This window comes from Mustelus asterias, chromosome 1, assembly GCF_964213995.1.
Source record: "Mustelus asterias chromosome 1, sMusAst1.hap1.1, whole genome shotgun sequence".
In the NCBI taxonomy this organism is placed as follows: Eukaryota; Metazoa; Chordata; class Chondrichthyes; order Carcharhiniformes; family Triakidae; genus Mustelus; species Mustelus asterias.
Window position 1 is genome coordinate 121,276,807 of NC_135801.1, and position 23,364 is coordinate 121,300,170.

At 43.8% G+C, this 23,364-nt stretch overlaps 1 protein-coding gene across 6 annotated transcripts in view; it reads left to right on the top strand.

Moving 5' to 3' along the window:
- The window catches only part of slc7a2 (solute carrier family 7 member 2), a 134,278-nt gene that overhangs the window by 17,233 nt on the left and 93,681 nt on the right, over positions 1 to 23,364 (top strand). For 2 of the 6 annotated variants that reach the window (XM_078217745.1, XM_078217689.1), the window contains exon 1: positions 4,328 to 4,348. The exons of 3 other annotated variants lie outside the window; for them this stretch is intronic. In XM_078217745.1, coding sequence (XP_078073871.1) covers positions 4,343 to 4,348 — 6 coding nt within the window. In that variant the 5' untranslated portion in view covers positions 4,328 to 4,342. Of the gene's footprint in view, positions 1 to 4,327; positions 4,349 to 5,851; positions 5,936 to 23,364 lie in introns of those variants that run through there. One more of the 6 variants, XM_078217718.1, reaches the window with a different exon arrangement.

Consider the following 23,364-nt stretch of genomic DNA (forward strand, 5'->3'; position numbering starts at 1 on the left):
TTTTTATAAGTTGTAAGAATGTTTTCTCACTATCAACAAAGTACATGGCAATCGGCTGGAAACCAGAGGCTGTCTATTTGTTTGAAAATTCACCCTATTCCATGGGCGGCACGGTGGCACATTGGTTAGCACTGCTCATAGCGCCAGGGACCCGGGTTCAATTCTCGCCTCGGGTCACTGTCTATGTGGAGTTTGGTAAGTCTCACAACACCGGGTTAAAGTCCAACAGGTTTGTTTGCCCACCCCAGTCCCAACGCCATCATCTCCACATCATATGTGGAGTTTGCACATTCTCCCCATGCCTGCGTGGATTTCCTCTGGGTGTTCCGGTTTCCTCCCACACTCTAAAGATGTGTAGGTTAGGCGGATTGGCCATGGTAAATTGCACCTTAGTGTTAGGGAGACCAGCAAGGTAAATACTTGGGGTTACGGGGATAGGGCATGGGTGGGATTGTTGTCAGTGTAGGCTCGATGGGCCGAATGGCCTTCTTCTGGACTATAGGAATTCTATGATTCTATTTCTCAGATAAGATCATGGAAAGACATCCTGATTTGGAAAGGATGGCACACATATCTCTGTGTTTGGAGTTTGTGTCCAGCTTTCCTTGTATTTTGCTCAATTTAATACACTTTCTGGAGTTTATAGAATATGGGTAAATTGCTAATCAGTTAATGCTGTAACTGTGTCAGTGTATCACTTCTCCCTTTCACATGAAAACATAAACACACAAACCTTTTCTTTTTAAAGAGTTAAAGAAATGGCACTTGTTGAGTGAAGAAACTTTTTTGCAATCCCTCCTCTGAACCTGAATGCCAGTGCAAAATATGTGTACCTTTGGTGACTAAACTTTCTGTTTTATTGTTTATTTGAAGACTGTTGATGGCAAATCTTTATTGCTGAAATCTACACCATTTATTTACCCAGTCCAAGCTAATTCATTATCTTTGAACAGATGATTGATAGTATGTACATGAGCATTAAAATTCAGAAAATCAAAACACTATTGGACTGAATTTATTTTTCCATCTGGTGGTGGACGGAGAGGTGGGTTGGGGAAGCTGTATAATCCAATGGGACTTTGCAGTCTGATGACCCCATCACCTTCCCCATTGGTTAAGTCCAATGCAGGAAAGGTTGAGGAAGACCTTCCCACCTGCTGGCCAATTGAGACTCTTCAGTGGCCCTTCAAGACCTCAGCCTGCAGTTACCTGCTCAAAATTCAATAAGGTGGGTCAAGCAAGCTTTTCCCTTTTAAAATGCATGCTGATTATTCATAATTATATTTCTCATTTCCGTACGTTGCGGGACATTCTCAGGGTTGTTCGCAGTGGGCGCAAATCCCGTTATGGCTGCAGACTCTTGAGAAGGCTATCAGGTTGAGGCCCAGTGAGGGAATGAACCTGATTACCAAAGATTTGAATAGATTTAAATATTCTTAAAAGGACTTAACACCATTGCTTCTGGGGACATCAGATGCTCTCTTCCGCCAGTTGAGATGACCGTGCTGACGGAGTGGAAGCCAGTGTAGGGACATGGCACTGTACCCTGGCACTGCCAAAGAGTGGAACAACGGGTGGGGCCTCTAGGAAAACACCATTGCGGGCTTCCCATTATGCGGATGGGTGGGACTTGCCATGGTGGGAATGTGGTTGTGCCTGCATAGTGTCATGGGTGGGGGCGGGGGGGGGGGGGGGGGGGGCAGTGTGCGAAAGGCAGGATAAGCCTGCATTGCAGTAAGGAGCTGCTCTGATGCCGGCAATGATGTAGAAGGGGGGGGGGGGGGGGGAGTGGCCCATTCATTAAGCGTTGAGGGGAAGGTTTCCCCTCTATGGTCGAGAGTTGGAGATGTTCCCCTTGTCTGCTGGGGGCCCCAATATAAGGTGTTCCCCTTGTCTGCTGGGGCCCCCAAAAATAATTAGTTAATAATTCTGCTATCTCTTCACTGTTAACTGTGGGATTGTCCTGTTAACCTGTTGATTCCCATCACAGCCTTTTTATTGATGTGCCTAAAAAGAATTTCACTGTTTTATTTTATTTTCCTTGATAATTTAATTTCATGGCTTCTATCCACCTTCCTGAGGGGGGGGAGGTTTAACACGGATATCAGAAGGACGTACTTTACACAGAGGGTGGTGGGGGCCTGGAATGCGCTGCCGGGCAAGGTGGTGGAGGCGGACACACTGGAAACGTTTAAGACTTATCTAGATAGCCACATGAACGGAGTGGGAATGGAGGGATACAAAAGAATGGTCTAGTTTGGACCAGGGAGCGGCACGGGCTTGGAGGGCCGAAGGGCCTGTTCCTGTGCTGTATTGTTCTTTGTTCCTAATTGTATTTTGACTTCCCTCCTTCATTTCTTTTTGCATTTCTCTTATCATGCATTCCTCTGCTTAACGCGTGCTTCACTCGTTGTTCCCTTATGTGTTTATCCATCCATAGAGTTAAACTAGTGCTGAGTTTGTTCTTTCCTTTTAGCAGAATAAATTTTCCCCCAACTCTTGTTATGAACTGTTTTTAAGGTCTCATTTGGCCCAGAGCTGTGCCATCACCTGAAAATCAATGCACTTGCCACTGAACAATAGGGATGGCTCTTTCTGTGCCCATGAAGGCTGCCACTAAAAAAGTGTGCTGGCCTTGCAATTGTCAGTCATGTTGGTGAAGGATTTGAACATCTAGAGTACCACAGGATGGAAAGGTGGTCCTGGCATGACACTGAAAGCAGAGTTGTAAATCAAATAGCTGATCAGAGAACTCTGGTTGGAGGCTGGAATTGTGAACCTACACATATCTATAAACTTTTATTTTTAAAGGGGCAAAGTTTTGACTTGTGCGTCTTTAATTTGTTGAACTGGTGTTTCATGTCTTCACATCATTTATGTTTAGTTGCTGAGCTATACTCCACAGAGTGCCTATTGTCTGATAACCACAAAGGAAAGATTATGCTTTGTGACAACTGGTTAAAGAAGATGAGGTTGAATAGAATTTCTTTGGATCAAGTTGGTACCAAGGTGACTTGCCTGGAGATTGGAGATTGCAACCTCTGGCAGAGATGATATTTGAGCCAGGCTAGTCCACAGTATCACATAGCATTGATCCTGATTGGTTAACCTTCCAGGTTTAGTGGAGATTCCTAACATTTGACTTGGTTCAATAAAATAATACTCAGTTAGGGTAGCCCTATCTGGATTTACAGCAGAAAGTTTAGCAGTCTTTTATGCTATAAAGCTGTGCGGTTTTACCTTGCAAAACTCAGCATTACACCTGAACTCCTTAAGACTTAACCCTTAGCAGTGTGAGTTCTATGGGCATAGCTCAGAGGAATGCATCCTAACTGGGAGGAACTGTATAAATCATTGGCAAACAGGAAATAATTGTTACAGACTCAGATTAACTTGGAGCCTGAAGCAATGTGGTGGACACACAGCTGACTAAAGGGAACCCTGAAACATCAGTGCTGATGACCATATTCAGTTGCTGAAGTAGCTTTTTCTTTCATTATCAAGACTTGGTTTACTACATCACATTGCATTTGGAGGCCATGAAATTTTCCAGAGCTTTACGACATAGATCTTGTTTCGGTTCATATTTACTCACGTGAATTTACATGCACACATATGCACACAATATGTTCCAGTGCATAGTCCACCTTCATATATTTTTTACAACTGCCAGGCATTACATGTATATCAACAAATGAGGGAAATGCTTATGTTGATCTTGTGCCTATAACAATTTGTCTACAGAGAGAAAAGGAAAAACCTAGATGGGATTAGAATAGTAACACTAGCTAAAGAGGTAATATCAACAAATAAATAGATCAAATGACTTCTTGCTGTTCTGCAATATCTGATTAAGTAAAATTAGTGACATTGAATGCTGTGATTTATTTGGCTTGTGGATAATAGTTTTCTTGAAATAGACATTTATATTATTATTGAACAATTTATACTGAATATCTGTTTTAACTTCTTTCCTGTTTTAATGTGTATAATCTGATTCTACCGTGTTTAGATTTGGCCAGCCTCCCATTTTGCAGGCTTCGTGATAAAGTGAAGTAACAAGTAAAATAAATACCATGACGAAGCACTGGTTTGTGAAAGTTAAACTCCTCACATGTGTGAAAAGATTTTAACTGGACAAGTCAAACCCATTTGCACAAGTTAAATATTTACCAACTCCCACTTGATATTGATTTGAAGTTCGAGCTAGTATGTAGTAACCAATCCTAAATATGCAAATACAGTTTGATCCATTTTGTGTGCTCTAACATGCTTATACAATAGAACAGGGTTTGCCGTGTTGAAAGCTAACAGGTTTGGGACAGGTCTGGGAGCCTGTGGAATGCATGTGAGTGACAACAACCAAATATTTAATACTTCTATGGCAAAGTTGTTTTAATATTAATAGATGTGGGAATAATTGGTAGGGGTTGGGAAGATTATAATTCTTCATCAGGTATTGTATTTAAAAGGTATTTTTTTCCTCAGTTTTTCAAAAAATGACACGATCTCTTTTTAGCTTCTTAATTGGAAACAACAAATTACAATCTAGATTTGTGGGCCAATCCCCTATTAGCATAATTCTGCAATTCTTTTATCACTATATTTAAGTAATGATATAACCTTTGAAACTGGCATCATACTTGATTTGCGCAGTAAACACGCATGAGGAAATCTGCCTTTTGAGAAGATGATTTTGGCTGATTGCTGTTTCTGGCTAAGGTGGTTACTTGATACTGTTAGTTCTTTTAGAATGATTTAATCCTTTTGCTGGAAATTGTGATCAAAGAGGAGATAGTGGCATAACAGTAACATCACTGGACTATGAATCCAGAGACCCATGCCAATGACATGGAGCAGAATTCTCCCAAGCTCCCACCAGCGTGTACGATGTGGGAGAATATAACCTAAATTTACAGCAGAATCTTCTACTGTTGCCCACTACGGCAGGTCATGAAACCTGCCATAGGCCAGCATGAACGCAATTTAAATCTCATTAATTGGATGCAAATTAAAGCATGAGCCCACATGCCAGATTCTTTGCAGTGTTAGCAGGAAAACATGTTGGCGAGCAACACGTTCGGAACAACATGGCATCGGCGGGTGGACCTTCCAGATTAGGTATCCTGGAGGGGCTCCATCTTCCAGCCTCAGAATGGAGATCCATCTCCATTTTTAGGAGGTCCACATTCTTTCTTTAATAGTGGCTCAGTGCTGGTAAACACCTTGACAATATTGCAACCAGACACGGTGGCAGAGTACATGCCGTCCAGGCTTGCCCCACCACTGCACATGTGTAAAACACCCAGGTATATAATTAATGATTATGGAAGATTTGTGTGTTTTCCCACTGGCCACCACTGCAGGAAACATTCCATGTGGAAGCCAGGTCATTGAGTGTCTTTATGACAGAGATAGATAGGTTCTTGATCAATAAGGGGATCAAGGGTTATGGGGAGAAGGCAGGAGAATGGGGATGAGAATCTATCAGCCATGATTGAATGGCAGAGCAAACCTGATGAGAGGGAGAGATATCTGGTTCACAAATGTCCTTCAGGGAAGGAAATCTGCCACCCTTACCTCCATGTGACTCCAGACCCACAGCAGTGTGCTTGACTCTTAACTGTTCTAAAAGGGAAATAGGGGACGGACCACAAATGCTGACCTTGCCATAGATGCCCACATCCTATGAAAGAATAATAAAAAGGCAATCTTGTTGGTGAATTTACAATTTGCACTGATCCTTTTTCAAGCCGACATTGTCACACTGCTTCCTGGATGTGCAGTAAAAATGTAATATTGAATATGGCCAATAATTTGTCCACAGGTCCTCTTGCTCTGTTGCCATAACTCTGCCAGAAGTAGAGTGGGAGCAGGTTCAGAGGACTATTTATTAATAGATTACAGAAGATTGTGGGGTTTTTTCGATGCAAAGGTAAACTTTTAAATACACTACATTTGACAAGGATCTGGCCTCTGTCTTGGTCACTTAATTTCAGCGCCCTATGTTATTGAGAATTGTGGCTGTTTTCAAGCATATCGAGAGTAACTAGGGGCAGGGAACAGAAATTCTGCATGGGTTGCAACATAATTATGACTGTAATTGTTTTTAAATCTTAAAAATCTGTGTGATTGTTACATTACTGAAAGTTGCTATGTTGTATAAACTACAGCACATTTCTAAATAGTTAAATATATCCAGATGCATTTGACTACTATGCGTGATGTGTAGTACATTATGAATTTATGAATATGTGCAATTGTTGTTCCAACAAATGCTGAATTGTTATCAATCCTACAGTCAATCTTATTTTAAATTTGAAAATAATACATGTTTAGTTAACTATAAAAGCACAAAATGGTTAGTTGGCTTATTTTAGCTTTAGCTAGTGTTTTCGGTAATGATTTCATCGTTTGTGCCCCACTCCATTCTGACTGCATTTTCCGCACTGAATGAAATGCAAACTTGTAACAGTTGCAACAAAAATGAGATTGCTGTCAAAAATGACGGTAATGCTCTAAGCAGGAATGGTTGTAATATGATTGTAGACAGATGTCATCCAGACCATGTTTTCAATACGCAGTGACAGATGGCAGACACTTTGTTCACTGAACTGTGGTTAAGAGGACTGAAGCGTCAACTTGTTCTTGCTGACAGTACTGTTTCATGACATCTGACAATATTTATATGGCATTCTGCACACTTGACAACACACGGCCCCTTCAATAGAACTGTATTCCATATTCAGCAATACACCTCTCCTCATTGCTGCTGTCCAATGCTGCAGGCAGAGGGGGTTCCCACCTCCCTGCCAAACTAGTTTGGGAGCCAAAACAAAGGTGAATTAACTGAAGGGGAACTAGAGAGTAGGGTCAGTAAGACTCAGAGGAAGAGCAGGCAGGGTGTGGTTGCTGATCAAAGAGGGTCTAGTGGACTGAAGTGCATTTGTTTCAATGCGAGAAGTGTATCGGGTAAGGCAGATGAACTTACAGCTTGGATTATTACTTGAAACTATGATGTTGTTGCCATTGCAGATACTTGGTTAAGGGAAGGAAAGGATTGGCAGCTTAATGTTCCAGGATACAGATGTTTCAGGCAGGATAGAGGGGGATGTAAAAGGGGTGTGCAAGCTGCACTGCTGGTTAAGGAGAATATCACAGCTGTACTGAGGGAGGATACCTCGGAGGACTCATATAGCAAGGCAATATGGTAGAGTTCAGGAATAGGAAGGGTGTAGTCACAATGTTGGGGGTTTACTATAGGCCTCCCAACAGCCAGCGGGAGATAGAGGAACAGATGTGTAGGCAGATTTTGGCAAGGTGTAAAAATAACAGGGTTGTTGTGGTGGGTGATTTTAACTTTCCCTATATTGACTGTGACTCACTTAGTGCTAAGGGCATGGATGGGGCAGAGTTTATAAGGAGCATCCAGGAGGGCTTCTCGAAACAGTATGCAGATAGTCCAATTAGGGAAGGGGCTGTACTGGACCTGGTATTGCGGAATGAGCCCGGCCAGGTGATCGACGTTTTAGTAGGGGAGCAGTTCGGAACAGTGAGCACAATTCAGTAAGCTTTAAGGTACTGATGGATAAAGGTTAGTGTAGTCCTCAGGTGAAGGTGCCAAATTGGGGGATGGCTAATTACAACAATATTAGGCAGGAACTAAAAAATGTAGATTGGGGGCAGATGTTTGAGGGCAAATCAACATCTGGCATGTGGGAGGCTTTCAAGTGTAAGAAACGTAGAAACTAGAAGCAGCAATAGGCCATTCGGCCCTTCGAACCCCCTCCACCATTCATTTTGATCATAGCTGATCAGAGAATTCAATATCCTGATTCCCCCCTCGCCCCCATATCCCTCGATCCCTTTAGCCCCAAGAGCTATATCTAATTTCTTCCTGAAATCAGACAACATTTAAGCCTCAACTACATTCGGTGATAGTGAATTCCATACATTCACCACCCTTTGGGTGAAGAAATTTCTCCTCAGCTCAGTTCTAAAAAGTTTACTCCTTATCCTCAAACTGTGTCCCCTAGTCTGGACTCCCCCGCCATTGGAAACATTCTTACTGAATCTACCTGTCTAACCCTGTTAGAATTTTATAAGTTTCTATGAGATCCCCTCTCACTCTTCTAAACACCAGTGAATATAATCCTAACTGACTTAGTCTCTCCTCATATGACAGACCTTCCATCCCAGGAATCAGTCTGGTAAATCTTCACTGTACTCCCTCTATAGCAAGGACATCCTTCCTCAGATGAGGACACCGAAACTGCACACAATACTCCAGGTGTGGCCTCACAACACCAGGTGTGGCCACTCAAATCCTCTCGCCATGAAGGCCAACATACCATTTGCCTTCTTCACTGCCTGCTATACTTGCGCACTTACTTTCAGTGACTGATGCACAAGGACTCCAAGGTCTCGTTGAGTATACACCTCTCTCAATTTTTAAGTTAATAGGAATTCAGGACCGGCATGTTCCTGTAAGGATGAAGGACAAGTATGGCAATTTTTGGGAACCTTGGATAATGAGAGACATTGTGAGCCTGGTCAAAAAGAAAAAGGAACCATTTGTCAAGGCTAGGAGGCTAGGAATACTCGAAGCAAGTAAGGAATACAAGGAAAGTAGAAAGAAACTTAAGCAAGGAGTCAGGAGGGCTAAAAGGGGTCATGAAAAGTCATTGGCCGGCAGGATTAAGGAAAATCCCAAAGCTTTTTATACATATATAAAGAGCAAGAGGGTAGCCAGGGAGAGGGTTGGCCCACTCAAGGACAAGGGAGGGAATCTATGCGTGGAGCCAGAGAAAATGGGTGACGTATTAAGTGAGTACTTTGCATCAGTATTCACCGAAGAGAAGGACTTGATGGATGATGAGTCTGGGAAAGGATGTGTAGATAGTTTGGGTCATGTTGTCATCAAAAAGGAGGAGGTATTGGAGGTCTTGATTAACATTAAGGTAGACAAGTCCCCAGGGCCTGAAGGGATATACCCCAGAATACTGAGAGGCAAGGGAGGAAATTGCTGGGGACTTGAGAGAAATCTTTGTATCCTCACTGGCTACAGGGGAGGTCATGATGTGGAGATGCCGGCGTTGGACTGGGGTAAATACAGTAAGAAGTTTAACAACACCAGGTTAAACCTTTAAGACTTTAACCTGGTGTTGTTAAACTTCTTACAAGGGAGGTCTCAGAGGATTGGAGAATAGCCAATGTTGTTCCTTTGTTTAAGAAAAGTAACAAGGATAATCCAGGTAATTACAGGCTGGTGAGCCTTACATCAGTGGTAGGGAAATTATTGGAGAGAATTCTTCGAGGCAGGATTTACTCCCACTTGGAAATAAGTGGACATATTAGTGAGAGGCAACATGGTTTTGTAACGGGGAGGTCGTGTCTCACTAACGTGATTGAGTTTTTCGAGGAAGTGACGGAGATGATTGATGAGGGTAGGGCAGTGGATGTTGTCTACATGGACTTCAGTAAGGCCTTTGACAAGGTCCCTCATGGCAGACAGGTACAGACTGTGAAGTCGCTCTGGATCAGAGGTGAGCTGGCAAGATGGATACAGAACTGGTTCGGTCATAGAAGACAGAGGATAGCGGTGAAAGGGTGCGTTTCTGAATGGAGGGCTGTGACAAGTGGCGTTCCTCAGGGATCAGTGCTGGGACCTTTGCTGTTTGTAATATATATAAATAATTTGGAGGAAAATCTAACTGGTTGGTGGTCAGAGGATACAGCAGGATATGAATCAATTGGAGACTTGGGCAGATGGAGTTTAATCCGGACAAATGTGAGGTACTGCATTTTGGACAGTCTAATACGGATAGGAAATATACAGTAAATGGCAGAACCCTTAAGAGTATTGATAGGCAGAGGGATCAGTGCTCAATTCTGGTTACCACACTACCAGAAGCAGGAGGAGGTTTTGGAGAGGGCACAGAAAAGACTTACCAGGATGTTGCCTGGTATGGAGGACATTAGCTATGAGGAGAGGTTGGAGAAACTTGGTTTGTTCTCACTGGAATGACAGAGGTTGAGGGGTGACCTGATAGAAATCTACAAGATTATGAGAGACATGGACAGAGTGAAAAGTCAGAAGTTTTTTCTCAGGGCGGAAGAGTCAATTACTAGGGGGCACAAGTTTAAGGTGTGAGGGACAAGGTTTAAAGGAGAGGTACAAGGCAAGTTTTTTACACAGAGGGTGGTGGGTGCCTGGAACTCGTTGCCGGGAGACGTAGTGGAAGCAGATGCGATAGTGACTTTTAAGGGGCAACCTGACAAATATATGAATAGGATGGGAATAGATGGATATGGTCCCCGAAAGGGTAGGGGGTTTTAGTTCAAATGGGCAGCATGATCTGTGCAGGCTTGGAGGGCCGAAGGGCTTGTTTCTGTGCTGTAATTTTCTTTGTTCTTTGTTCAATGCCTGAGCAATTTAAATGGGTTCAGCAACAGATGAAAATTTAAGATTTCTATTTCTCCAAGTACATGAGGAGAGAAAGGCAGGTGCAGTTACCCTATAGCAATTATGTATGAACCCATTCTGTGCACCCTTGTAGGTCTACCTGGGATGTTAGAGGGGAATTGTCTCTGCTCTCATGGAGCTATGCTGTCTTGTGAAACCCAACATAGAGGCTGCTGATACAATAGCGAAGGCTTTTCTAGTACCTATGAAGTCCCCACTGCAGTAAACATGTTGGTCCTGGGAGTGCCCGCCATATTGGTAAAGGCATCTCCGTTGTTGACTCTGGTCCACATCTGAAGCTTCAATCAGCCTTGAGCAAGACTTGTCAATTTCCTGTTTCCCACAATCCATTTGCTGTCCCACATCTTTTGGAGCCCTGCTTTTTGTGTTCTTTTTGAAATCCCACTCCCTGGTTTCCATGAATCTTATCGTGTTGCTCCACATGCAGCATCTTCCAAGAATGTGTGAAGCTGAGTGAATAGGAAATCCTTGAAAAAGGAAGGAGGAAATAAAAGGAATGTAACAAGTAAAGATATTAAAATTGGGGGGGGAAGAAATAAAAAATATGGAAGGAAACACTGATGTAAGTGTGGTGAGGGAACAAAAGTGAAAAGGGAGATTAAGGTTGGAATCTTACCAGAGTTTGGCGAATTGTCAGTCCTGGTGAGAAAATCGCTGCGTATCCCACCAGCAGCAACAGTAGGGAATCTCACCGAATCTTGAGCCCATTTAACAATTTGTTTTAACCACTTGAATCACGCCACACTCATGGTGGCCTCTTGCTGATTCACTCACCCCGGGATGACTTAATCAATGGGGAGCTCCCAGCATTCCCTAGCATTTGTTCCAGATCCAGTCGGGGGGATGGCTGTCAGGTTGTGCTTCTCAGAAGGTGCACTGACCAGACTCCTGGATGGTGTGCAGCAGAGGCAGGGTGTCTTCTGTCCATAGATGCGCACACGTCCATCCAGCAAGGTGACCACCACCTCCTGGGAGACCGTGACAACCTTAGTGAGTGCGAGCTCGCTGCTGAAGAGGATGGGCAGCAGTGCCGCTAAAAGATGAATGAACTTCTTCACATAGCCACCTGCATCCCCTCACATACCCCTCCACACCTCCAAGGTGATCTCGCGTCCAGCTGGTTCATAGGTTGCCAACATCTGTCAAGCATACCGCCACCCCCCAATCGCCATGGTTTCCCCCAAGTATCTGATCCGCTTCTCACATTTCCAGAGCTGCTGGAGCTACAAAGGCAGAGTCGCGAGCATCAGGAAGGGATGGTAGCATCACTCCTCGGATCGCAAGGCCAAATGGAGGAATCCCATCACCTTTTGTATGATGAGATGGTGCCATCACTCCTATGCAATGAGGCCAACACTATGAGCGTGGCAGCCGCAGTGGAGACCTTGATGCAGAAGGTGCATTCCATGGCATGGATTGTCCACTCCACGCTTCAGCCTATGTCCTCCATGGCTGACGTTATGAACTCCAAAGTGCAGGGCTTCAACTGCATAGTGCAGGCACTAGTGGGAATCCATGGGTGTCAGAGCCAGAGGACTGCCGGGCTTATGGATCCCACTCCAGCTGCCCCTCTATCCCATGGAGGAGCATAGGGGCCCATCGTCACCCTAAGGGAAGAGGATCGGCATGGATACAGCCCGGGGCCATCAACCCGGGGGCCATGGGAGTATTGAGCTGATTTAAGACCCCTCCTCCCCCCTCGCCGTGAGTGACACACCTCCAGCCCCGCACACAGAGGAGGGCAGCACAGCAACACCCGTGCTGCCCAAGAGTAGGCCCGGACCCCCAGGAGTCACTTATCAAGGTAATTTCAAACAATATAGGGGACATGGTTAGTAAGTTTGCAGATGACACTAAGATTGGTGGCATAGTGGACAGTGAAGAAAGTTATCTCCAATTGCAACGGGATCTTGATCAATTGGGCCAGTGGGCTGACGGATGGCAGATGGAGTTTAATTTAGACAAATGCGAGGTGATGCATTTTGGTAGATTGAACCAGGCAGGACTTACTCAGTTAATGGTAGGGTGTTGGGGAGAGTTACTGAACAAAGAGATCTAGGGGTACATGTTCATAGCTCCTTGAAAGTGGAGTCACAGGTGGACAGATGGTGAAGAAGGCATTCGGCACGCTTGGTTTCATCGGTCAGAACATTGAATACAGGAGTTGAGACATATTGTTGAAGTTGTACAAGACATTGGTATGGCCACGCTTGGAATACTGTGTGCAGTTCTGGTCACCCTATTATAGAAAGGATATTATTAAACTAGAAAGAGTGCAGAAAAGATTTACTAGGATGCTACTGGGACTTGATGGTTTGGGTTATAAGGAGAGGCTGGATAGACTAGGACTTTTGTCTCTGGAACATAGGAGGCTGAGGGGTGATCTTATAGAGGTCTATAAAATAATGAGGGGCACAGATCAGCTAGATAGCCAATATCTTTTTCCAAAAGTAGAGGAGTCTAAAACTAGAGGGCATCGGTTTAAGGTGAGAGGGGAGAGATACAAAAGTGTCCAAAGGGGCAATTTTTTCACACACAGGGTGGTGAGCGTCTGGAACAAGCTGCCAGAGGTAGTAGTAGAAGTGGGTAGAATGTTGTGTTTTAAAAAGCATTTCGATAGTTACATGGAGAAGATGTGTATAGAGGGATATGGGCCAAATGTGGGCAATTGGGATTAGTTTAGGAGTTTAAAAAAAAGGGTGGCAGGAACAAGTTGGGCCAACGGGCCTGTTTCCATGCTGTAAACCTCTGACTCTATGTCTCTGACTCTAAGAGGGCAAGTGGATGGCAACAAGCCACCTCAACCTCAGCTGTGGATCCTGGTGATACACAGGGAGAGTGAGGAAAAGTAAGAGACTTTAGGCACTTATTGGTCACTATTGTCATATACTTATAGAATTAAAAATCACTTTGTTGACCCACAGAGCCTCCACCCTGTCATGTCATGGTGCCAAGATGCATGAATACCTTGCACAGCCTCGGCACTTCATCTCTGTGGAGTGTGAGAATGACAGCACTATGTCTCTATCACCTCCCATACTGACGTTGCAGTAAAGACATTGTTCCTGTCATGGATGCCCCCAGACCCCTTCCCTCAACCCTCTTTCCATGAAAGGTGAATCCCCCTCTCCCTTCATCAAGGCTCACGCCTCTCAGGTCTGCTAGTCCTCTGCAGTGATGAGGAGCCAAGGGCTGAGAGGTCGCCCAGCTCCGGTGTAAGATAGATGTGAAAAGCAGGACCCTTGACCTCTGAGGGAGCTGCAGTAGCTGAGATTTCTCTGCAGGTGTTGAGCCTATCTTGTATTACGTTAGGTTGAGGAAGGCAGGTAGCCTAGAAGATTTCACTGCGTGGCTAAAGGCGGACAGAAAAGGTGTAGGGCACAGCCCCCAAAATATTTTCCCCCACTCACTTTCAGCCTCCCCATCTGGTATCATAAACCCAATCTGTGCACACCCTCTTGCTGGGGTCATAATAATTTGCCCAACCAAAATGCCAAGTCTTATCTTAAGATGGGCTGCAATGTTCCCTGAAAAACACAAAGTGAAGTAGTGGACATTTAAAAATATATATTCAAGCTGCCAAGTGCAATGGCACGTTTTTGCACTGTTGTTCACATCAGACTGCATTAATTATTCATCCACAGGATACGTGTTGTAACGCTGGCGGGCAGCATCCGATTCGTCTGTCTCAACAAATATCAGTGCTCCATAACTCGGGCATATGTAAAGAGCACCTTGCACATCATTCACACTTTCTGCAGCTTTGGAGAAGAAATGGTTCCCAAAGACAGAAAACCCACTGCACCCAAATTCAGTGACGTCTCAATTTGGATCCTGTTGGAAGCAGTCCAGGCCTATCATGATGTCCTCTATCCCCGCTCTACAGCGAGGGTGATAAATCCGATTTGTGAGGTGGTCGTAGCTGTGGTCAGTACAAACGCCCTACAGAAGAGGTCATCCACCCAGTGCAGGATCCTGAGGACAGCCCCTTTTGAAGACCTGTCGTGGCACTCACACACCCTCCACTAGTGCAGAGACCAGCACAACATCTGGTCCACAGCAGGCAGAGGCAGGGATATCTGAAGGTGCCAGCATTTGGAGGACTGCCTCAGGCCAGGAATTTGCTGAGTCCAAGTCAGATGACAAGACTCCACACTCCCGTCTTCAAGCAGTTGGTGGAGTTTCAACAACAGTCAAGGGAATATCAGGAAGATATGGCAGCTGCAATCCTCAGATTGCAACGCATGATTGAGGAGTATGCCTGCCTTCAGTCTGAGCTGGCATGCCAATGCACCAAGGTCAACATTGGCAACTTTACGTCCGCCATTGACATCGGTCCTGCATTGCTGCAGGAGCTGCAATCCATTGCTGTAGGCATTGGTGGCATCCATCAGTGTCAAAGTGAGAGGACTGCAGGACACCTCGATCTCAAGCCAACTGCCCTTCTCCTCAAGGAGTCAGACAGGGGCCCTCAGGGGCCCTATTGGGGGAAAACCACCCCCAATATATTTCCAAGTCAGGATCGTGTGTGGTTTAGTGGGGAACATGCAAGTGCCCATTGGACCAGCATTTTGACACCCCGGGATTATTCACCCCGATGACTCTGGGAGTGTCCTGCTAATCCAAATCCCCTCTATCTGTGACCCTATCAGTTGCACAGGCCGAAGATGATACACCTGCCCCACAGCCATACCCCCAGAGCAAGCCAGGACTCCATGTAGTTCCAGTAATGGCCACTAATGTGTTCTGCTACTGCTGGGAGTACAGAGCTGCCGGCTAATCCGAGATTGTCTTGAGGGGCAGAACTCCCACTCTCATTAAAGCTGCCCCCAGATTATTAGCGCTCTGCAATAGAACAGGTTTAAAATAGCCAACCTCCTCAGTTAATCAAAATATTCAAGACGGAGATTGATAGATTTTGCTATAGTCAGACATGAAGGGATTTGGAGCAAAGACAGGTAAATAAATTTAAGGCCGAGAATGGCCATGATTTAGACGAATGGCGCAATAGACTCGAGGAAGTGAATTGCCTTGCTGCTTTGCTGTGACAGATTAAACCCACATGAAAGAAAATTGCAACTAAAATCAGTCAAAGATTGCAGTGGGTTATACGGTAACTTTCAGGCAAAAATAAAACAAAATCTAAGAATAGGTTGATTGCAATATTCACCTTTACTCTTTTCATATTGATCCACATCAACAGATTAGAAAATATTACCAAGCTGAAGCAATGGTTTAAAAAAAATGAACAGGCATATTAGAATCATTGCTAGCATCAGCACATTTCTAAATGATAGTTCAGTGATTTTTCTGCCTAATTTACTAAAGTCCATGAAAAAGAGCAAGCTGGAAGCTTGTTTTCTGAGTGTATGTGTGCACACAAAAAGCATTTCTTCAGCTTGATTAATGCTTGAGTACCCATTACATTTGTTTACATTTGAAACATTTTGGCAAATTATTGTGGGAAAATGCACCATAGTCCAGACGGCGTGGGACCTGTTTGAACAGTGTCTCTTTGTGAACCAATTTATCGGGACTAAGAGCATATTGACCACTACATGAAGAGTTTCTACTGTGTCAGGAGATTTTAGAAAGAGAAAATTTGCTCAATGTGTTTTTTTACTTCATTTTTTTGGATTTCAGCAAATTCACCATCTAATTACAGCATTATCTGTTTCTATTATGTGTGTGTCAATGTTTACCGCAAATACCATTAGATTCTGTCCAAAAAAGGTAGTGAGATTTGATTTAACTTTGAGATCTTTTAATATTTATCAAATTCAGCATATTTTAACTCTGTGCCTGTTTGTGTGGAAATGATTCCTGAAGGTGGAGAATATCTGTACGTTGGAATTGCAGTACCTATATGTATAGCACTAACGTGATCAAGTGGTCACTGTCAAGTCCAGGAAAGAAATATTTGCATTTATGAAAACCTCAGGACATCCCAAAGTGCTTTATTGTCAATGAAATCCACTGTTGTACTGTAGAAAAAATGATAGCCAATTTACATGTCAGAATGGTAGCATTGTAGTTATGTTACTGAGTTAGTTATTTAGACCAATGATCAGATGCATACTCTCAAATTAAAAACATACAGCAAGATCAAACTATCAGCAGTGTGATAATGATCATATAATCTGTCTTTATGCTGATTGAGTGATAAGTATAGACTAGGACAGCTCCCTTGTTCCTCTTCAACATAGTGTCATATCATCTTTTACATTCATCTGAGAGGACAAGTGTGGATCGGGCCTTGGTTTACGTTTTGTCTACAAGTCAGGCATGGTGGCACAGTGGTTAGCACTGCTGCCTCACAACGTCAGGGACCCGAGTTCAATTCAGGCCTCGGGTCGCTGTCTGTGTGGAGTCTGCACGTTCTCCCCATGTCTGCATGGGTTTCCTCCGGGTGTTCCAGTTTCCTCACACAGTCCAAAGATGTGCGGGTTAGGTTGATTGGCCATGGTAAATTGATCCTAGTGTCAGGGGATTAGCCGGGTAAATATGTGGGGTAACGGGAATAGGGCATGGGTGGATGGTGCACTCGATGGGCCAAATGACCTCCTCCTGCACTTTAGGGAATCTATGGAGACAGCACTTCTGACAATGCAGCACTCCAGTACTTCGCTGAAGTGTTAGATCTTCTTATAGTCATAACCATTTACAGCAAAGAAAGAGACACTTTGGCCCATGGTGTCTGCGCCGACCATCAAGCACCTATCTATACTAATCCCATTTTCCAGCACTTGGTCCATAACCTCGTATACTCTAGCATTTCAAATGCCCAGCAAAGTGATCACTGGGGGAAGGAGGGGGCGTCGGGCTGGCCATTGGGGGTGGGGGGGCTTGGACTGGCCATTGGGGGTGGGGGGTCGAGCTGGCCATCTCTGTGAATCACACAGTGCTGAAAATTCAAACAACTAAGTTCACCCAAAAAACGGGGGGGAAAATCTCCCATTTTCCCACCCGTTGGGCAGTCAGCCTTTTTGGAAAATCACCCCCAATACATTTCCAAGTCAGGATAGTGTGTGGTTTGGTGGGGAAAATGCAAGTGCCCATGTCCTTCTAGATGGTAGAGATCACAAGTTTGAAAGATGTGTCAAAGGAGCCCTGGTGAGTTGCTGCAGTTCCTCTTGCATGTTGTCCACCCTTCTGCATAGATGATGAATGTTTATATTGGTGGATGAGGTGCCGATCAAGCGGACTGCTTTGTCCTGGAAGGTGTCAAGCCTTTTGGAGTGTCTTTAGAGCTGCATTCACCCAGGCAAGTGGAGCGTATGCCATCACACTCCCGACTTGTGCCTTGTAGATGGTGGACAAGCTTTGGGGAGTCAGGAGGTGAGTTACCTGCCTCAGAATTTCCAGACTCTAACCTGCTCTGAGAGCCACAGTATTTATATGGCTAGTCCAGTTCAGTTTCTGATTAATGATAACTCCCAGGATGTTGACCTTGGGGGATTCAGCAATGGTAATGCCATTGAATGTCAAATGGAAATGGTTGGATTCTCTCTTGTTGGATGGAGATGGTCATTGCCTGGCACTGGTCTAAGGTCCAAAATGCTTAGGACAGCTGAAGCCCTTGAAGAATCTAAGAATATAAAGAACGTAGGAAAGAACTTAAGGAAGGAGTTAGGAGGGCTAAAAGGGGTCATGAAAAGTCCTTGGCAAATTAAGGAAAATCCTAAGGCATTTTATACGTATGTAAAGAGCAAGAGGGTAGCCAGGGAAAGGATTGGTCCTCTCAAAGATAGTGGAGGGAATCTATGCATGGAACCAGGGGAAATGGGTGAGATACTAAATGAATACTTTGCCTCAGTATTCACCAAAGAGAGGGACTTGATGGATGAGGAGCCTAGGGTAAGGTGTGTAGATATTCTGAGTCATGTCAATATCAAAAAAGAGGAGGTATTGGGTCTCTTAAAAAGCATTAAAGTAGATAAGTCCCCAGGGCCTGTTGGGATCAACCCCAGAATACTGAGGGAGGCAAGGGCGGTAATTGCTGGGGCCTTGACATAAATCTTTGTATCCTCATTGGCTACAGATAACCCTCCAGAGGACTGGAGGATAGCTAATGTTGTTCCATTGTTTAAGAAGGGCAGCAGGAATAATCCAGGAACTTATAGGTCGGTGAGCCTTACGTCAGTGATAGAGAAATTATTGGAAAACACTCTTAGGGACAGGATTTACTCACATTTGAAAAGAAATCGACTTATTAGTGATAAACAGCATGGCTTTGTGAAGGGGAGGTCGTGCCTCACTAACTTGATTGAGTTTTTCGAGGAAGTGACGAAGATGATAGATGAGGGGAAGGCAGTGGATGTTGTATACATGGACTTCTGTAAAGCCTTTGACAAGGTACCTCATGGTCTCTGGTATGAAAGGTGAAGTCACACAGGATCAGAGGAGAGCTGGCAAGATGGATACAGAACTGGCTTGGCCATAGAAGACAGAGGGTAGCAGTAAAGGGGTGCTTTTCTGAATGGAAGGCTGTGACTAGTGGTGTTCCATAGGGATCAGTTCTGGGACCTTTGTTGCTCATGGTATGTATAAATGATTTGGAGGAAAATGTAGCTGGCCTGGTTAGTAAGTTCGCAGACGACACAAAAATTGGTAGAGTTGCAGATAGTGAAGAGGATTGTCAGAGGGTACAGCAAGATATAGACCGGTTGGAGACTTGGGCGGAGAAATGGCAGATGGAATTTAATCCGGACAGATTTGTGATATAATGCAGTTTGGAAGGTCCAATGCATGTCGGAATTATACAGTATATGGTAGAAGCCGTAGGAGTATTGACAGGCAGAGAGATCTGGGCGTACATATCCACCGATCACTGAAAGTGGCAACGCAGGTGGATATGGTAGTCAAGAAAGCACAAGGCATGCTTGCCTTCATTAGTCGGGGCATTGAGTATAAAAATTGTGGGTCATGCTGCAACTGTACAGAACCTTAGTTAGGGCTCATTTGGAATATTGTATACAATTCTGGTCACCACACTAACAGAAGGATGTGGATGCTTTGGAGAGGATACAGAAGAAGTTTACCAGGATGTTGCCTCGTCTGGAGGGTATTAGCTATGAGGAGAGGTTTGATAAACTCGGTTTGTTCTCACTGGAATGACGGAGGTTCAGGGGTGACCTGATAGAGGTTTACAAGATTATGAGTGGTATGGACAGAGTGGACAGTCAGATGCTCTTTCCAAGGGTAGAGAAGCCAAGTACTAGGGGACATAGGTTTAAGGTGCATGGGGAAAAGTTTAGAGGAGATGTGCGGGGCAAGTTTTTTACACAGAGGGTCTTGCTGCCTGGGGAGGTGGTGGGAGCAGGTACGATAGCGTCACTTAAGGGGCAACTAGACAAATACATGAATAGGATGAGAATGGAAGGATATGGACACCATAAGTTCATACGGTTTTAGTTTAGGCAGGCATCGAGATCGGCGCAGGCTTGGAGGGCTGAATTGCCTGTTCCTGCGCTGTACTTTTCTTTGTTCTTTGGTGCGGATCAAATGACCCTGGACAACTGTTCTTCTGGGGAGGAATGGGCACATGCATGTGCACATCATATTAGAGCTTTATTCCACAGTTAAGCTTTCCATTTCCAATGGAAACAGTTGAATGTCATGCATTTTACAATCCTTTCCAATGTGACGCTGATAATGACTGATTCAGTCTGTGAATGGAGCATTTCTTTTGCTCTGTGCTGTGTGCCTAAATCTACACCTTTCTTAGATCACAGAACTGCGATTGAAAATGTTTCATGCATAAACATTAACGTTCTACCATTCTGTAGTGATGTTTACAATAAATCAATTGAAAATATTCAAGTGTTAAGCTACTGCAAATCAATTTCAAGTTTTCCTCTCCACATCGATCCAGAAAGACATTTGTGCTATGCATTAGTATTTCTGACATACATTTTCAAGCTCCAGTAAACTCTCAAAAGGCTGAAAGTCTCTGAAAGAACTCCATTGATTTTTTTTATGTTTTTGAATAATTGCTGACTACTTAGTACTTTTCTGTTTATTGTCATAGAAACTGACTACATAAATAACTTTTTGATATGTTGCAACAATTTTGGAGGTATTCATTCCAATCGGTCTCGTAACAAGTTTTGATCAGTTTGTTACAGTTGATAAGATTTGATAGCTTTTGTACAATAGTATCATATTTCATTTAATATAGGGAATTGGATGAAACAGCTATCCAATTGTATCAAAAAGAGGCTTTGATAAAACTGAAAAGTTTTGTGTTATTGGCTGAAAGGTAGAACTCTGCAGCAGCATTCTACTAGAAATTGCACTCCATTGACATTCATCTTTTCTAAAAAAAGTAAGTAATTTTTCCATACTTTTTAACTAAGCTATGTTAAGATACTTTTTAAAAAAAAACCCTCCTTTGAAGATTTGAATTGTCTGGTCGTTTAGTGTTGTTCATAAATCAAAATTATTTTTGCTGTATATTTCAATTAATTGGTTGTATTTACCGTACAAAGTTATTTTGTGCTTCTGTTTTTAATGATTAAATTAATATTACCCTTTAAATGAGCATGTGCCTATTGTGTATAGGTTTTCTTCTATGAGAGGCTGTTTCAGTTACTTGCTGGTGAAGTTGTTTTGGCATTTCTGAATTAAACTATTATATTCTGTGGTTGTGATCAAATAATTTGGATTGTTGCAATGCTGAATGGCAGCAGCAGTACTTATATTTAATTTTTAGCTTTCCTGCACTCCTGCTGCACTCCAATTGTAGATTTTGCTTCTGTGAAATTCTGGTTAACAAATAAAACCCAATTTTACCAACTGCTTCTCAGACTTGCCCAGATGCAAAACTGGCATCTACACGGCAATATGGAAAATTACCAAGGTATGTTCTTTCACAGAAAGCAGGACAAATCCAGTCTGGCTATTTACCCTCCTTCCCCTCCATCAGTCTACTCTCAATCATCTCTTTGCAGTCTCTCCATGTCTTCCCCTTTCCACCTACTTTGTTTCCTCAGCAAACTTAGATACATTACTCTCTGTCTCTATTTAAGTCATTAATAAAGATTGTAATTAGCTGAGGCCCCAGCACTGATCCTTGTGACACTCCGCTATTCACTGCCTGCCAGCTTGAAAAAACTTTTTTATACCCAGTCTCTACACCCTGGGGTGGAACATGGAGTGTTTTGCACTGTGGAGGCTGATGGCAGAACACGCCAAACCTTCTGGCCCCAACCTCATTAATCATGCAACTAGCGTTTGCACCATATTCCGTGGTGGGGCAGGCCTGTTGGCACATAGTCCATTGTCATATCCTGGTGCCTTATTGAAAAGGCATACAACATCACTAACCAACTATTGAAGAAAAATCCCGCACCTCCTGAGAACGAAGATAGATCTCCAGGAACATTCTAAGGCTGGAAGATGTACTCCCTCAAGAACACCAAATCTGGAAGGTCCACTTGTAGATGCTCCCCCTCACCTACTGCTGTGGCGTTCCAGAGTTCAGGGTTGCCATTGGTCTCCATCCTGAACTCCAGAGGCAGCCCTGGCATTGTTCAGGTTGAGTCCCAACATCTGCACACAACGTTGTTCCAAATGTGTTTCTACTGGCTTTTTTCTGGCAATGTGGAGAATCAGGTGTGGATGGTTGGGCCTTCATCTGTATCCCATTAGTGGGATGAAAATGAGGTTCATGCCAGCCTCCATGAGGTTTCCCCCATAGCGGACACCAGCAGAAGATCCCGTTGTAAATTCACACCGGCATAAAACCAATTTTTGAGCTTCTTACCAAATTCTCCTCTCCGCCCGCCAGCGGGGGCTTGAGATTTCCATTAACCAAGTGCTGTATCCATGTTAATATATTACCCCCAACTCCATGAGCCCTTATCGTGCATATTTAAGTTTTATGTGTCACCTTAGTGAATGGCTATCATGTCCTGGGGATTTGTTGACTTTTAGTCCCTTTACTTTCTCCAATATGTTTTCTCTGTTCATATTAATTTTCTCACTTTTTAGCTTCTAGGTTACCATCTGGCCCAGGTATGAAACTTGGGTATGCTATGGTGAAGACAGGCACAAAAGTATCTGTTCAGTGCCTCTGCCATTTCTTCATTTCCCATGGTAATTTCTCCTAACAAGTAACATTCACACCACACAAGTACAGGAAACGACCATTTCTATCCAACAAGAGAGAATCTAACCACTTCCTTTGACACTTCAATGACATTATCATCACTGAATCTCACACCACCAACATGTGCGGGTTACCATTGATGAGAAACTTAACTGAACTAGCTATGTAAATATCATGACGACAAGAACAGAAGAGAGGCTGGGAATTTTGCAGTGAGTGACTCACTCTCTGACTCCCCAAAGCCAGTCCACCATTTATGAGGTAAAATTCAGGAGTGCGATGGAATACTCTGCACTTGCATGGAAGAATACAGTTCTAACAACACTCAGGAAGCTTGATGTAATCCAGGACAAAATAGCACTCTTGATCAGCACCTCATCTATTACATTATACATTCACTCCCTCCACCACCAATGCACAGTGGCAGAAGTGTGTACCATCAACAAGATACACTGCAGCAACTTGCCAAGGTTCCTTAAACCTACCACCGAGAAGGACAAGGGTAGCAGACACATGAGAACACCACCACTCGCAAGTTCCCTTCCAAATCACACACAATTCTGACTCAGGAATGTAAGAATAGGAAATAGGAGCAGGAGTAGACCACGTGGCACCTTGAGCCTGCTTCATTAATCAATTTCATGAATGATCCTTGGCATCAACAACACTTTCCTGCTCACTTTCTATATCCCCTGATACCCGGAAAGGTGAAGACTGGGATTTTCACTCTCCATGGGGACGAGGTTGGGAATAGTGCACTTTGAAA